The 17,921-nt window shown below is 42.4% G+C and overlaps 1 protein-coding gene across 7 annotated transcripts in view; it reads right to left on the reverse strand.

Annotated features, from left to right (window-relative positions):
- grb10 (growth factor receptor bound protein 10) overlaps positions 1–17,921 on the reverse strand; it is a 194,168-nt gene that overhangs the window by 131,744 nt on the left and 44,503 nt on the right. For 4 of the 7 annotated variants that reach the window (XM_033049975.1, XM_033049949.1, XM_033049966.1 and 1 more), the window contains exon 2: positions 60–183. In XM_033049975.1, coding sequence (XP_032905866.1) covers positions 60–96 — 37 coding nt within the window. In that variant the 5' untranslated portion in view covers positions 97–183. Of the gene's footprint in view, positions 1–59; positions 184–13,840; positions 13,873–17,921 lie in introns of all 7 variants that reach the window. The other 3 variants (XM_033049957.1, XM_033049921.1, XM_033049930.1) reach the window with 1 other exon arrangement.

The following is a 17,921-nucleotide window of genomic DNA, read 5'->3' on the forward strand; positions in this document are numbered from 1 at the left end:
GTTAAAAGTGTGCAAAAACAAATTACTTCAGAAACAATATAAATAAGTTATGGTCCAACCTGATAATAAGGATGGTGTAGAAAGGAGTCTGGACATCCAGCCAAAGCCATGATGATTTCAATCTTCAAGTAAGAATTTTGCACATAAAAGATATCCACGTTGCACAGCAATATTTGGAACAATCTGGTGATTTTAACAGAAATGAAATAGTGAGTCATGTGTTAAACTAAAAGCATTTACTGAAACCTGAGCTGTTGTAATTTTCAAAAAAGAGAAAATAGATTTAAAGGCATGGAGCTGGCTGAAGAACCATCATTACCAGTGGACACTCACAGCAAATAAACAGTAAAACTCCAACAATCTGGCATTCTTGGGCCTTTGGCACTGTTGGACTGGCAGATGTCCTGGACTATTAAATATGACTATATTAATACATTAAATTAACTTTTTTGACTACACAGTTGTATTAGAGAATCTTGTGAGATTTAGAGAGAGCGAATGAGGCAGCACGTGCTGAGGCAGATGCAGATGCAGATTTCTGAACAATTGGATAGTGAATAATTGGAGACACAAGAGACAGCAGGTGCTTGAATCTGAAGTAATAAAATAAACCGCTGGAGGAACTTAGAGGGTCAGGCAGCATTTGTGGTGACAGAGGAATAGTTGAGTGTCTCCAGTTTGTTTTTTTACGACATATTATTGGAATTTTACTGTAATTATATTTTTGGTACAGAACGGCTATTATTACAAATCTAGGAGAATGCTACTCAATGGTAATTAATTGCACAGTTGACTCTCCATGCAACTCTTCATCAGTGTGATGCACTATTTGCTTGAAATTTAAATGAACCAGTTATCAATGCCACGACCCTAAGATCTTGGCAAGCTGAATTCCCAATAACTTACCTCCTGAATCTTCAGAACTTCTCTACCATTTACACATTTCAAGTCATGAAATGTGATAGAATACTAGCCTGAATTAATACACTTTCAGCCATCCTTAAGTGATTGTCCTGTCAATTCTTAAAGCAAATTTCTTTAGAGGCAAGTGGCTAAGTTTGGAGACATAAAAGACTGCAGATGCTGTAATTTGGAGCATAAATCAAGCAGACGGCTGGAAGGTGATAGGCAAAGAGAGTCCAGGACAGAGGAGTAAAAAGGGTTGGAAGTAGGTGGCAGCCTCTTGTCTCTCCAGTGTTACCTTCCAGCCTTCAATTTGAATGGAGACATACACAGTCATAGTGAGTGGAAACAGGCCTTTCCTGCCCACACCGACCAACATCTACACTAGTCCCACCTGCCTAAATTGGCCCATATAATAATAATAATAATAATACATTTTATTTATGGGCGCCTTTCAAAAGTCTCAAGGACACCGTACAAAAATGTAGCAGGTAGAGGAAAAACATGTAAGGGGAATGAAATAAATAGTAGAGACATGACTAGTACACAAAGTAAAGACAGAATTCTATACAAAACACAATATGAGGCAATTAATGCACAGATGAAAAGGGAGGGGGACGTGGGGCTAAGGATAGGCAGAGGTGAAGAGATGGGTCTTGAGGCGGGACTGGAAGATGGTGAGGGACACGGAATTGCGGATCAGTTGGGGGAGTTCCAGAGCCTGGGAGCTGCCCTGGAGAAGGCTCTGTCCCCAAAACTGCGGAGGTTGGACTTGTGGATGGAGAGGAGACCAGCTGATGTGGGTCTGAGGGACCGTGAGGGTTGGTAGGGGGAGAGGAGGTCAGTGAGATATGGAGGGGCCAGATGGTGGAGGGCTTTGTAGGTGAGGATCAGGATTTTGTAGGTGATCCGGTGGGAGATGGGAAGCCAGTGAAGTTGTTTGAGGACTGGAGTGATGTGATGCCAGGATTTGGTGTGGGTGATGAGTCGGGCGGCTGCGTTCTGGACCAGTTGGAGTCAGTTGATGTAGGTGGAGCTGATGCCAAGGAGAAGTGAGTTGCAATAGTCCAGTCGGGAGGAGATGAAGGCATGGATGAGTCTTTCAGCAGCGGGAGGTGTGAGAGAGGGTCTGAGTTTGGCGATGTTGCGGAGATGAAAGAAGGAGGTTTTAATGACATGGCGGATGTGAGGCTCAAGGGAGAGGGTGGAATCAAAGATCACGCCAAGGTTGCGGGCCTGGGGAGATGGGGAGACAGTGGTGCCGTCGATGGTGAGAGTGGTGTTATTGATTTTGCTGAGTGTGGCTTTGGAACCTATGAGGAGGAATTCTGTCTTATCGCTGTTGAGTTTGAGGAAGTTATGTTGCATCCAGTTTTTATAGCTGACAAACAGGAGTTGATATGGGAGAGGGGGGGGGGGGGTTGTGGGGGGATTTAGTGCCGAGGTAGATCTGGGTGTCATCAGCGTAACAGTGGAAGTCCAGGTTGAAGTGGCGGAGTATCTGACCAAGGGGGAGGATGTAGATGCTCTATCCCTCTAAACCTGTCCTATCCACGTACCCGTCTAATATTTCTTAAATATTGCGATAGTATCTGCCTCAACTACCTCCTCTGGCAGCTGTGTGAAAAAGCTATCCCTCTGGTTCCTATTAAATCTTTCCCCCTCACCTTAAACCTATGTCCTCTAGTTGCTCAATACACTTTTAAACACATCTCAAATATAGGTAAAATATTTTAATGGTCCAATTCACAACAAAACAGTGGGTGGTTAGGTTTACAACTTTGACAATCTTTCTGGTCCAGTTTCAGACATCTCGAGGGTAAATAATATGGGGAAATCTTGGAAAAAAACAAAGACAGCAAAATGAACCAACTGCACTAAAAGACCAATGTTATCTGCACATGTACCAAAAAAGGCAATTGAAAAATACCACATTTGTTTCCATTGCATTTTGTGTTTATTTTTTTTTTTCTGCAATAAAATTTGTAAAAATGAATTCTATTCAATAATATGGATTGCTGGGCAGTGAATTCAATGAGGCAACAAATTTCTGTAACCCGAGACCTCCTTCTCCTTTGGGAACATTTATAAGCTACAAAAACTATTGAGGGTAGTAGCGCCTGGTTAGTATACAGAAATTGTCAGAGAATCAATATTGTGGTGCACTTACATAGAACATGAACATAGGAACAGGACAGCACAGGAACAGCCTCTTCTGTCCATGATGTCTGTGTCCACCATGATGCTAAATTAAACATCCCTTCTGCCTACTCATGATCCACATTCCTCTATTTCCTGCATATTCATGCACTTATCTAAAATCTTCTTAAACACCACAACCACACTTGGAAACACATTCCAGGCTCATACCAGTGTGTAAAACAACTTAAATCAAGCAATCAATCAATCAATCAATCAATCAATCAAAACTTTATTGTCATTCAGAAATACGTCAGTAAATGCAAGTCTGAACAAAATTTCGTTGCATCTGGCTCCCCGTGCAACGCAAAATAACATGAAGGATAAAATGGATAATATGGATAAAAAGATAAAATGGATAATGGTGGCGGCACATTACATGGCATTCAAGAGTCTGATGGCTCGGGGGAAGAAGCTGTTGCAAAATCTGGCCTTTCTGCTCCTTATACTATGATATCTCTTGCCATAGGGCAGCAGAGTGAACAGTCCATGATGGAGATGTGTGGGGTCCTTTATAATACTGCTGGCCTTAGACAAGCAACGTTTGCACGCAATGTCCCTGATTGAGGGAAGATAATTTCCGATTATTTTTTCCGCGGTCCTCACCACTCTCTGCACGGACTTCCAGTCGGAGGCTTTACAGTCCCCAAACCAGACAGAGATGCAGCTGGTTAAAATGCTCTCTATGGTGCCCCTGTAGAAAGTGGCGAGGACGGGATGGGGGAGGTGAGCTCTTCTCATCCGGCGCAGAAAGTGCAACCGCTGCTGCGATCTCTTAGCTAATGTTTTTTGACCAGGTTAGACTGTTCGTGATCTGCACCCCCAGGAACTTAGTGCTACTGACCAACTCCACATCGCTGTCATTAATTATTATTATTATTGCTTTATTTATATAGCACATTTTAAGTCAACTTGCATTGACACCAAAGTGCTTTACATAAATTAAATAATAAGTTTACATACAAACCATAGAAAAAGGTTAAAAATAAAGAAAGAAAGAAAATGGACACAACACATTATAGAGTTCACCACAAACATCCCCCCACAACAGAATCAAAAATTTCCACTGTGCGGAAAGGCAACAGAAAGTTAAGTCCTCTTCCTCTGAAACACCCGAGGTCGGGGCCCATTTGTGGCCTTGCAGCCAGTCCGATGATTTTCAGGGCCCTCTTGCCGTGAAGATGGAACACTGGCGTCGGGTGAAACAATTCCTCAAGCGGCTTGGAAAGTCTGGAGCGGCTGCCTCCTCCCCGGAGACCGGGGCACTCGTAGACTTCAGGCCGCGCCTGTTGGAGCTCTGACCCCGGCGAACTCAATCCCTGGCTCCGCGGCACTCCAAATCCAGCGCTGCCCGCGGCCGGACGCCCGCAGCCCCAGCTCCGTGATGTTTGGATCGACGGCCACAGCGCTCCGGAGCTTACCGCACGGCGACCCGGCAAGGCATCGCCCGCTCCGTGGCTCCGCTCCGTGATGGTGTCCTTGCGCTACGCTGCTGCCGAAGCTGTAGTCCCGGCCGGTCCCGACAGGAAACGCCGCTCCATTCTCGATGGTAGGCCGCGAGGACGGGGCGAAGAAGCAGCTCGGAGGGATGCTGCCTCTCCGACCAGGTAGGGGACTAAGAATTAAAGTTTCCCCCTTCCCCACCCCCACCCACCACATAAAAGACCTCCACTAACATTTTGGACAGGACTTAAAATAAAAAAAAGGTGAAAAGACGGACTGCGGGCAGGCTGCCATACACAGACGGCGCCCACTCCCGCACATCCGCCATTAATGTGAAGTGGTGTGTGACTGTGCCGGTTTTTCCTGAAGTCGACGATAACCTCCTTTGTTTTGTCAACATTCAGGATCATAGAAACATAGAAATTAGGTGCAGGAGTAGGCCATTCGGCCCTTCGAGCCTGCACCGCCATTTAATATGATCATGGCTGATCATCCAACTCAGTATCCCGTACCTGCCTTCTCTCCATACCCTCTGATCCCCTTAGCCACAAGGGCCACATCTAACTCCCTCTTAAATATAGCCAATGAACTGGCCTCGACTACCCTCTGTGGCAGAGAGTTCCAGAGATTCACCTCTCTCTGTGTGAAAAAAGTTCTTCTCATCTCGGTTTTAAAGGATTTCCCCCTTATCCTTAAGCTGTGACCCCTTGTCCTGGACTTCCCCAACATCGGGAGCAATCTTCCTGCATCTAGCCTGTCCAACCCCTTAAGAATTTTGTAAGTTTCTATAAGATCCCCTCTCAATCTCCTACATTCTAGAGAGTATAAACCAAGTCTATCCAGTCTTTCTTCATAAGACAGTCCTGACATCCCAGGAATCAGTCTGGTGAACCTTCTCTGCACTCCCTCTATGGCAATAATGTCCTTCCTCAGATTTGGAGACCAAAACTGCACAGATCAGATTGTCCGTGTTGCACCAGTCCACCAGTTGTTTCACCTCCTCCCTGTAAGCCAGTTCATTGTCGTCCCGGATAAGGCCCAGCACTGTTGTGTCATCTGCATACTTCATGATGTGGTTTGTACTAAACCTGGCACAACAGTCGTGGGTCATCAGGGTAAACAGCAATGGACGCAGCCCTGAGGGGAGCCGGTGCTCAGAGAGATCATGTTGGAGGTGTTGTTTCCAACCCGTACTGACTGGGGTCTGTCAGTGAGGAAGTCCAGTAGCCAGTTACACAAGGGGGTGCTGAGGCCTAATGGACCCAGTTTGCTTACCAGGTGCTGAGGGATGCTTGTATTGAACGCTGAACTAAAGTCCACGAAAAGCATTCGCTACTACATATCTCCTTTAAACATTCTCCCTTTCACATTAAAGCTATAACCATTTTAATATTTGACATTTCTACTGGGAAAGAAGGTTCTGTCATCTATCCTATCTATGCCTCTCATAATTTGATAGCCTTCCATGAGAGAAAACAAACTAAGTTTGTCCAACCTTTCCTCAGAGCTAAACGAGAGAGAGAGTAATTTAGCCTTTGAAACGTATCTCCTCGAAAAGCAGATGCCAAAACGGGGACATTTTAAATATTTTCAGTAAAGATTTTCCTTGTCATTTTAGAAATCCACTCCTCTGTAAATTTGGCACATTATTTTCCTGACTTTTTTATTTAAAATTGTTGACCAATCTGACCTTTTTTTATAAAAAATCTGAACGCTGCCCAGCTGCTGACGTTACAATAACAGTGAAATTTTTACATCTTCTGGTAGAAATTTTCCTTATGATTTCAAAAATCCACTCCTCCATCAATTTGGTCAAAACAAGATATTGTGGCACAGCTGGTAGATTTGCCGCCTCACACACCAGAGATCTGTTTTCGATCCTGTCCTCGGGCACTGTCTGTTTTGAATTTGCACATTCTCCCTGCAAGCGTGTGGGTTTCCTTCCACATCCCAAAGACGCATTGGATTTGTAGGTCAACTTGTATCTGTAAAATTGCCCCTAATGTGTAGGGAGTGGGTGAGGAAAGTGGAATAACAGAACGTGTGTGAATGGGTAGACAAAAATACTGGAGAAACTCAGCGGGCGAGGCAGCATCTCTGGAGCAAAGGAAATAGGCGACGTTTAACCATTGAAATGTTTAACCTGTCAGATGGGTATAGTCGGTTTTAACAGCTATTATCATAAAATGCCTTTAGAAATTTCCTTGCAACCTGTATATTTTGTTGTGGATAAATTATGTGGGAAGCGAGAGTGTTTATGTAACAATAGCAATAACGACCCATGCTATGGCCATGTCATAATTTTCGGTCTTCACAGAAAGATGCTTGCATCAATCTGTAGTGTGCATGGTTAAGCATATATGTTACCATGGTCCAGGATTTATTGACACAGGTTGATCATACACTGAATAATCCAATCACATTTTTGATTGGAAGTGGAAAGAAATAATAGAAATTGCATTCATTGCAACGTGTAAGAGTTGAGATACTGTATTATAATTTTGCTGCATGTCATTGTGGTATATATCATGTCTTGATTGGTGAATATGTTTAGTTTGTGACTTTATTTGAAGCAGAAATAATATGTGAATGCTTCATTGAGCATAATTCTGACTGGTAACTACGTACTTCGTGAATGCACATTACCGCACACGTCATCCAAGCCGTCTTAGATGACCACCTAAACTGTCATTTGGCAACCTAAAAAGCTGCCTAGGTTGCCCAGCTAGCAACAGAGAAAAAAAGTTAAGAGCCCTGCTTGGGTTTGGGGAGGAAACCCATGTGATCACAGGGAGAATGTGTAAACTTTACTTAGACATCTGCAGTATCAGTGCTAAGGATAGAAGGGTAGAAACTAAGTCCCTTGAATTGTGAGACTGGGATCCCCCGACATAAGGTAGGTAATACTTGCATAGAAATTCCAGAGACAGTGAGGAGAGGGGGCAGGTTTGCTCAATGAGGAAAGTTGAAGCAGACTGGGCTGTTACCCTGGAGTTTAGAAAAATGAGAGGTGACATAATTTAAATGTACCAAATTCTTGCAAGACTTCATAGGCTAAGTGCAGGAATAATGTCTGAGAACATGGCATTGGCCATTCAAGACCAATGATAAGATTTTTTTTCAACCATTGGGTAATGAATCATTAGAATTCTCTCGGAAGACCAATCGTTGAGATGGATTTAAGATGGATTAACAATATTTTATATATATAAAGGGTCAAAAGATTAGTCAAATAATTGCTTAATTAGTAAAGGGCCTGTCCCACTTAGGCGACTTTTTAGGCGAGTGCAGGAGACTCTGCGCTCGTCACATGGTCACCACATGTTCACTGGTGGTCTCTGGTGAGTCTCCTTCTGGGAACTGGTTGCGGCTTCAGTATGGTCGCCACAAATTTTTCAACATGTCGAAACATTTTCTGCGACCAGAAATTGGTCGCCATGGAGAAAATCGATACTTTTGTAGTCGTAGGTGCAGTTGTAGTGGGGTCGCCCTGTAGTTATAGGTAATCAAGCTAGTCGTTGGTAGTTTTAGTTAATGGCCTTTGCTGAAATCTGTAATGCAACCAAAAACACAAACTACAGAAGACCATAGCTGTGCAGTATTCAAGAGCCTGATGGTTACTGGGGTAAACATTGTTTTTTGACCCCATATACCTTCTTCCCAATGGTAGTAGCGAAGTGAGAGCAAGGTAATGGGCATGTCCCAGTTAGGCTATTTTTCAGCGGACTGCCGGCGACTGTCAAGTTGTTGGCAGTCGCCTGAAAAACTGGCAACTGGAACGGCGACTGTCAGAGTGAAACACACAAACAAACACATCGCAAAGGCGGGGTCCAGGGAAAATGGGAGGAGCGCTGTCTGAAATTCACACGGTGCAAAGCCAAGGTGATACAGACACACACCGCGCTGAACAGGAAGGTTGGCGCTGTAATTAAGACGGCTAGCACAGTGTACGGTATGTCCTTTAAAAGAGGGGGGGAAGAAGGTAGAGAAGGAGTGGAGACGACTTTTAATAAGCCAGACAACTTTTAATAAGCCAGAGATACACAACTGTGAAGCTCGGCGGATATTTAACATTACCGGTCGGTTATCCTTGGTTCTGAAAACTATTGCTTCCGTTTTTTTCCCCCAATGAGCCAATGAAATTCACCGGTCAGCACCGGCTACAACCTACGAGAAGCTAAGTGGACCTTCGACCTCCTGGCAACCCATTAGGACCTCCTTGCGACCCACCTACGGCTCAAGAATTCTCGCTACTCTCCATTGGCGGCTTCATACTAGTCGCCACTAATTTTTCAACATGTTGAAAAATTCTCGGTGACCATAATGAGGCCGCGACTAGTTCCCAGAATGTGGGAACTCCTCACGACCATGAAGGCGACTCCCCGGCAACTACCCGCGAACATATGGCACCTGCATAGTCTCCTGCAGTCGCCTAAGTGGGGCATGCCCACAAGGGTAGTATGAGTCTTAGGCAGCTCTTCTTACAGAACCCTTCAATAGTGAGGTCAGTATCTGTGATGGACCGGGCAATGTCCACGACTCTCTGCAGCCTCCTTCGTTCCTTGGCATTCGAGTCACTCACAGAACCTGGCTGTGATGTAACCAGTAAATATGCTCTCTACCGTATAACTGTAGACATTCGATAGAATATTCCACAACATAATGAATCTCTTCATGGGCAGCATAGTGGTAGTGTTGCTGCCTCAGTGCCAAAAACCCGGTTTTGATCCTGACTATGGGTGCTGTCTATAAGGAGGCTGTACATTTTCCCCTGTGGCCACGTGGGTTTTCTGCTGGTGTTTCGGTTTCCTTCCGCACTCCAAAGACATAGATGTTTGTGGGTTGATTGGCTTCTGTAAATTGTAAATCGGCCCTAGTGTGTGGGATGGTGCTAGTGTACAAGGTGATCTCTGGCCGGCACAGACTTGGTAGGCCGAAGGGCCTGTTTCCATGCTGTAACTCTAAAAACGTATAATTCAGGGAAGAAGAATGATGCTGTGAAATATATCGATTTTACAGAAAAGGTGCTGCCAATCTTGAGGTGCAAAAAAGTGGGTAAATCCCTGGAGTCTCACCAAAAGTATCCTAGGACATTAAGGGAAGCAAGGAAAGAAAGTGCTGGGGTCTGGGATATTTATCATAAATGCTCCCTTGTCGTCTTCTATCCTGTGTGCTCCATAACCATTTTGGGTGTAACACCTTTTGTCTGTAGTCATTTTCTCTTGCTTGAATACCACCAATTAACACAAATTACTAACAGATGTTCACAACCCACTACTGGTATTTGTATTCCAAAGAAACCAAATTCAGGGTAGGTGTAGAGATATTATGTGCTTTGAGCCTGTTCTACCATTCATTATCATCAAAGCTGTTCATCCAAATTCAACACTGCTTCTGCCCCTCCTCCCCATATACCTTAGCCTCTTCAGCACTGAAAACTATATCCAATCCCATAGTCATACAGCATCTGAACAGGCCCTTCGGCCCAACTTACCCATGCTAACCAACATGCCCCATCTAAATGCTTTTGGCCCATATATCTCTAAACCTACCCTATCCATGTACCTGTCAAAATGTTTCTTAAATGTTGTGATAGTGCCTGCAGCCATTATTTCCTCCAGTAGTTTATTCCATACACTCAGTAAAAAAGTGATCCCATTATATCTTTCCCCCCTCACCTTAAACTTTATGTCCTCTCGTTCTCGATTCTCCTGCTCTGGGCAAAAGACTTTCTACATTTACCAGATCTATTACTCTCATGATTTTGTACACCTCTATAAGATCACCCCTCATCCTCCTGTGCTCAAAGGAATAAAGCCCAAGCCTGTTCAACCTCTCCCTGTAGCTCAGGCCCTCGAGTCCTGGCAACATCCTTATAAATCATCTCTGATCCCTTTCAAGCTTGACAACATCTTTCCTATTACACAGTGACCAAAACTGAACACAATACTCCAAATGTGGCCTCACCAATGTCTTATATAACTGTAACATGACCTCCTAGCTACTTTACTCAATACTCTTGACTGATGAAGGCCAATGTGTCAAAAGTCTTCTTGACCACCCTTTCCACTTGTGACACCATTTTCAAGGAACTATGTGCCTACACTCCGAGATCCCTCTGTTCTACATCACTCCCCAGAGCCCTACCATAAATTGTGTAGATTCTGCCATGTTAGACTTCCTGAAATGTAAAACCTCACATTTCTCTGCATTAAATTCCATTAACCATTCCTCACATCACGTGCCCAACTGATCAAGATCCTGCTGTAATCTTTGACAACCATCTTCACTATCTACAATACCATCCACTTTAGTGTCATCTTCTTAAATATATTTAATGAATTGGCTTCAAATGCTTTTTGTGATAGAGAATTCCACTCTCAGGATGAAGAAATTCCTCATCTCATGGCTTACATATCCTTAGACTGTTATTACTGGTCCGGAAATCACCCACCATTAGCAATATCCTTCCTGTCTCCAGTCTGCTTGTTCTATCATAACTGTGTACATTTCTGAGATGTCCTCTGAAGTCTAATCACTCAAATTTCTCTTTGCATGTCAGTCCTGCCACCCCAGGATTGTACTCTCAACTTATACTTGATAGTGCAGATCATACATTTGGAAAGTACTTTTCAGATTCAGATTCAATTTTAATTGTCATTGTCAGTGTACAGTACAGAGACAACGAAATGCATTCAGAGACAACAAAATGCATTTGGGAGGTTTCATGAGTAACATCCAAGAATTATACCAATTTTAGGCAATGTTGCTCAGTTGAATGGAGTGTATCTGTAGGATAATAGAAGGTGTGGTGATAAAGCATTGTGCTTTATCTTAGTCATTGCTGAGCTTTATTCTTCTGGGCAAGCAGATGGTTATACCATTACACTCACTTGTACTTTGTGAATGGTGAAAAGACTTCAAGATGTCAAGTAATGAATGCAAGAGTCGTAAGACGTATCCCGACCTGAAATGTCACCGATCCATGTTCTCTGGGTATGCTGCCTGACCCACTCCAGCATTTTGCGTCTTCCTTTGGTAAACCAGCAATTGCAGTTCCTGTTTCTACAATTGATCAGATATATCTGAGGACATTGTGGGAAACTAGGGAGGAAATTGCAAGAGCCCTGGTTTAAATTTAAGAGTGATAGACACAAAATGCTGGAGTAACTAAGAATGGGTGAATTTTCGGGTCGAGACCTTTCTTCAGACGAGTAGTCTTTAAATACAGGAGAGGTGCCAGAAGACTGGAGCGTGGCAAATGTGTGCCTCGATCCAAGAAGGGCTGCAGGGGAAATGCTGGGAACTATCAGCCAGTGAGCTTAACATCTGTAGTTGGAAGGCTACCAGAGAGTATTCTAAGGGACATGATATACAGGCATTTAGACGAACAATTCACATATCACTGTATCTTAATTTGTACACGTGACAATAAAGGACCTTTGAAACCCTTTGAACAAGGGCTGATTAGAGAAAGATTCAGCATGGTTTTGAGCGTGGGAGGTCATGTCTCAAGAATCTGAGTTTTTGTGATGACATAACCAGAAGCCATGGATTTCAGCAAGGCATTTGACAAGATTCCACGTGGTAGGCTGCTCTGGAAGGTTAGATCACAAGGTATCCAAGGAGAAAGAGCTGAATGGATAGAAAATTGGCTTCATGGAGTAAAATTACATACAACTGAATATCGGGATAGTAATAAACAGCCTTTAATTGCGACACAAACTCAACTCCTTGGCCATTTTGATTCTAAGAAATTGCCCAAAGCCAAGTAAGGTGATTCACAAGCTCGATAGTAATGTTTGATAATTAAAATTCCTTCAGTTTCCAGTTCATTAATATTGCCCAACTTCACCTACTTCACCTCAACCTCAGTACATCTTCTGTTGAAACTTAATCCACAGGTACCTCATCTCTAAACTTAATGAATCCACTGCTCTCTTCTAATGAGCTAGCTTAAATACTTATATTCATGCAAATCTCTGCTGATCTTATCTCAATTAATTCTGGTCCGTTCACAGATTATACCTGTGTTAAATTGGTATTTTTTTTTAAATCGCTCCATAATTGATGGATGTCTTGGCTTTAAGCCCTAGCACTCCCTCCCTAAAACTCACCATTTCTTAAAGATAGTTTTTAAGTACTTATTGACCAAGGTTTTGGTCATATGTCTTCATATCACTGGAACTGCAGATGCTGGTTTACACCAAAGATGGACACAAATGCTGGAGTAACAGGCAGCATCTCTGGAGAGAAGGAATGGGTGACATTTCCGGTTGAGACCCTTCTTCAGACCAAGAGGCAGGGAAGATGAAGTCCAGAGTTAAGGAAGGGTAAGGTGTGAAAATGACAGATCAAAGCAGATGCTGTAACGAAATGTAGCATGGTTCATTGTTAGCTGAGGGGAAGATGACAAGGAGTCATGCAATCAATAATATTAATCTGAAGGACAGTGAAATTAGTTGGAGAACTAGGGTGGTTGAGAACAAGGTGCATGCCTCCTTATCACCTTCCCCTCAGTTTATCACCTTCCCCTCAGCTAACAATGAACCATTCTATATTTCCTTATTATCATCGGTTCTGATGTCCTTTTCATACCTTACCCCTCCATATCTTTAGACTCCCTCTCCCCTGACTCAGTCTGAAGAAGGGTCTCAACTCACAATGCTGCCTATTCCTTCTCTCCAGAGATGCTGCCCGTAATGCCAGTTACTCCACCATTGTGTGTTGCTTGAAGCACTGACATGTTTCATTGTGGTACATTGTGCATTAAGTAGAGAACTGGCCTGTTGTTAATTAAACATGGAAATTGGCAGTGCGGTTGAAACTAGCATGCCTCTAAAAGTTAGATAATTAATTACTACAGTTGGAGTTTAAATTAAAAGCTTCCAATTAACCAATTACTCGCATGCTAAAATCCAAGTTCACATTTCATGAGTTTAATTTTTCATGGCGTTCTCTTATTCAGCATTAAATTTTCATTTGCAGTTAAAATTCTGAACAAAATTCCTCATTTCACTGTTGTGCTTTTCATTTGAAAGTTTAGCTTTATAAGTGCAACCAAACTAACAAATTGTTTTATTTTTGTTAACACTATGAATAATGTTAATATGTATATTCATTGCGTGAATAAAGGCCTAGTTTCTGTGACGTTTTGTGCTATACTAAAGGAAATGTGAAATTGATCATATCCTGACAATTTAAAAGGATCTCTGAATTCAGGATGAGACAAGAAAATGAAGAGACAAACATGGTGCCAACTTACAAAGATGGAACAACTGAGAGAATTACAGACCTGCGAGCTTGACATCAGTAGTTGTAAGCATCCTGAAAGAAAGAATAATGAAATGTCAGGAAAATGTCACATGACAAGGTGGCAGACCATGCTTGCTTTGAGTTCTTAGAAAATACAGAGTACTTAACGTAAAGACTTCAATACTGTTTGGTTTTTGACAATTATTCCACATGGAACTCCACAGGAAGTAAACTTCTTAAGTGTTGCGTCAGAAAATACAAAGCCTAATTTAGGAATCAGCATCAACATGAAATAATTCACCAGGAGTTAGTTATGACTCCGGAGTATGCACTATTGTATGATAATTTGATGTGAATTTTACAATGATACTAAAAAGAATGATGCCAAATGCAGGCAAAAGGCATAGCTTGAAGATCCTTGAAAGCACCAAGATAGTGGCAACAGGCAGAGATGCTAGGCGAGTTCAAATGGTACTAGCAGTTGTTCTCATAGTAGTTTGCAAGTTGTCGTGCTCTTATTAAAGGAAAGACATTTTGTGAGCATTGCTGAATAACCTACTTTTTATTGCACATTCTAGCTATTAAAGAGATAAGCCTACAGGAACAGATGCCAATGAATGTGATCATGGCTTGAGTGAGTGGGTAGGTAAGAATCATGAGAATAGACGTTTATCAACATTCCACTAGTTAATTGGGCTTTTCTTTTTGTATATTTTTTAAATAAAAGATTATTAACAAACAACCACCGTGAGATGAAACAAGGAGACAAGAATGTAGATGCTGGAATCTGGAGCAAAAAAACAAACTGCTTGAAGGCAAAGGGAAGGTCAATATTTTGGGTCAAAATCTGGGGCTTAAATGGATGAAATGGATGAAGGACCCCAACTTCTTTAAACAGATAACATTATCTGCAATTGGAAATCAAAAGAAAAATTGTCGTTGCTTCATTTTGCAATGTGGTTGAGATTTAATATTGTCATGTATACCGAGTACAGTGAAAAGCTTTGTTTTGCATGCTATCCAAACAGATCAGATATACCATACATAAGTACAATCAAGTCAAACTCAAGTACAACAGAAAACCTGAAGCTACCCCTCTCAATATTCCCAATTGAACATAGCTGGTTATTTATGGACAACAATTGAAAAGTTGCTTGCAATAACCATGCAGACTTTATCACTTTGGAGCATGATGAGCAAATGTAATAATGGTCGATGAGATTTAACAGAATGTTAGTGACAAACACAATGTCCTGGAACAATGATTTTGGAATAAAAATCAGAAAGCTATTCATGACAGACAATTGGTGATGATTTTCTTGTATTCAAAAGATAAGAACCATCTATATACCAAACATTTGGGCATCTGAAACACTTCTTGCTTAGGACACAACGCAATATTTGTAAAAGAGTTTTCACTTGAGGTTCTTTTGAAAACTGTTCACAAATGGGCTCCTGCCTAATTCAATATGATCCTCAAATGTGTTATTGCACAAACAAATTCACAAATTATATTGTCTACTTTCTCATGCTTTCTTTCCACTTTAGTTGGTTTTTGTTAGTCCTCTCCTGCCCTGTAGGTTGAGACATTTCATTTTTGCAGGGAATGCTCTGATACACAATGGATCGTCTTATTAGAAAACCACAGAAACTTTAACTGTATTAATCAAGATTTTCCCTATTTTCGTGCATAAAAAAACAAATTTTTTAATGTGATTGCAGAAATGTTTTGTCCTTTGCTGTTTCCAACACACTCTTATTTTGACCATCAACACGCATATCCCGAAATAAATGGTCAATGTGTGGGGATTCTGAAACTCAAGTGTTTCATTAAAGCAAAATTAATGTAAATCTAAATTTTGCATAGTTAAAATTTATTGACAGAGCTAAGGGTTGCACGGCGGTAGAGTTGGTGCCTTACAATGCCAGAGACGCATGTTCGATCCTGACTATGGGGTACTTGTCTGTATGGAGTTCGTATGTTCTCCTGGTGACCTGCGTGGGTTTTCTCTGATATTTAAATTCTCTGTATTTAATATTGTCGCATATAGATAAATGTGAGGTTAACCACTTTGGCGGCAAAAACAAGGGGGCAGATTATTACCTCAATGGGGTTAGATTAGGTAAGGGGGGGGGGGGGGGGGGTACAGCGAGACCTGGGTGTCCTTGTACACCAGTCACTGAAAGTTGGCGTGCAGGTACAGCAGGCAGTGAAGAAAGCTAATGGAATGTTGGCCTTCATAACAAGAGGATTTCAGTATAGAAGTAAAGAGGTTCTTCTGCAGTTGTATAGGGCTCTGGTGAGACCACATCTGGAGTATTGTGTATAGTTTTGGTCTCCTAATTTGAGGAAGGACATCCTTGTGATTGAGGCAGTGCAGCGTAGGTTCACGAGATTGATCCCTGGGATGGCGGGACTGTCATATGAGGAAAGATTGAAAAGACTAGGCTTGTATTCACTGGAGTTTAGAAGGGTGAGGGGGATCTTATAGAAACATATAAAATTATAAAAGGACTGGACAAGCTAGATGCAGGAAAAATGTTCCCAATGTTGGGCGAGTCCAGAACCAGGGGCCACAGTCTTAGAATAAAGGGGAGGTCATTTAAGACAGAGGTGAGAAAAAACTTTTTCACCCAGAGAGTTGTGAATTTATGGAATTCCCTGCCACAGAGGGCAGTGGAGGCCAAATCACTGGATGGATTTAAGAGAGTTAGATAGAGCTCTAGGGGCTAGTTGAGTCAAGGGATATGGGGAGAAGGCAGGCACGGGCTATTGATACGGGACGATCAGCCATGACCGCCATGAATGGCGGTGCTGACTCAAAGGGCCGAATGGCCTCCTCCTGCACCTATTTTCTATGTTTCTATTTCCGGTTTCCTCCCACACTCCAAAGATGTATAGGTTTGTAGGTTAATTGGCTTGGTATAATTGTAAATTGTCCCTAGTGTGTATAGGATAGTGTTAGTGCGCAAGGATCGCTGGTCGGCCCGGACTGTGTGCCAAAGTGTCTGTTTTTGCACTGTATCTCCAAATTAAACTACGTTTAACTGGTGAAATCAATAAAGAGTCTAGATGTGATTTCCAAAGTGTCCCCTTCCCACAATTAACATCCCAAAATTCATGCCCCACCAATTTAATATTTCAGTGTCTCTAGGTATTTAGTCACCATCTCTAAATGCAATCCAGTGAATCCAACAACAGAAGCTAAAACTGAAAAATATGTTGTGGCTGGCTTCTTACCTCCACTCTCTAAAACAAAGGGAATGAGGTTTTATTTTCCTGGGGTTTTCACTGTCCCAAGGTAAACCTTGTCAGATTCAGAAATTGAATCAGTTTGCGTCCACAATTTCCCAAGACATCTTTGTCTTAAAATGTACACTGCCTCAGAATTCGTAGAGTAGCTGGCGTCTCTATAAAGCAAATCTTACCAAGACAGACATGGATAAGTACTTAAAGGAAGCTGGCACAGTTCTGATCTTTCTTCATTAGTAAGGGCATCAAAGGTTCCATGGACAGTGCAAGAGAATGGGGTTGAGAGGGAATAATCGATCAGTTATGATCAAATGGTGAAGTATACTCGATGGGATGAATGGCCTAATTTGCTCCTATGTCATGTCCTGAACAGCCTAGGATCATAAAATGTACAGAAAGCTTTGACAACTCAGATCTCTTTGATAGGAGGCCTCATCTTGGGAACCGATGCGACAGATAAATTGTTAATAAGGAATGGCGTTCGGGAAGAGGCATGATGGGAGGAGGTGTAGACGTTAACTGTGGGTTTGTAGTAGACGTTAGTGGATAATCTGCCCTCTATGATGGAAAAGAGAGATCAAGCAAGGGGAGAGAAGTGTCACAATAGTCTAAGTGAGTACCAGTAAAGGTGATGAAATTAACGAGTTCTGCACGGATGCAGCCATAATGCGATCATCAATGTCATGGAGAATGTATTGGAGAATGGTGCCAGGGTATCCACCCATCTGCCAATCACATCCCGTGACCTGTATCCACCTATCACTTAAGATAGACGCAAATTGCTGGAGTAACTCAGCAGGTCAGGCAGCATCTCTGGAAAAAAGGAATGGGTGAAGTTTCGGGTCGAGACCCTTCTTCAGTCTAAAGG

The sequence above is a fragment of the Amblyraja radiata genome, chromosome 2 (assembly GCF_010909765.2).
Source record: "Amblyraja radiata isolate CabotCenter1 chromosome 2, sAmbRad1.1.pri, whole genome shotgun sequence".
Classification (NCBI taxonomy): Eukaryota; Metazoa; Chordata; class Chondrichthyes; order Rajiformes; family Rajidae; genus Amblyraja; species Amblyraja radiata.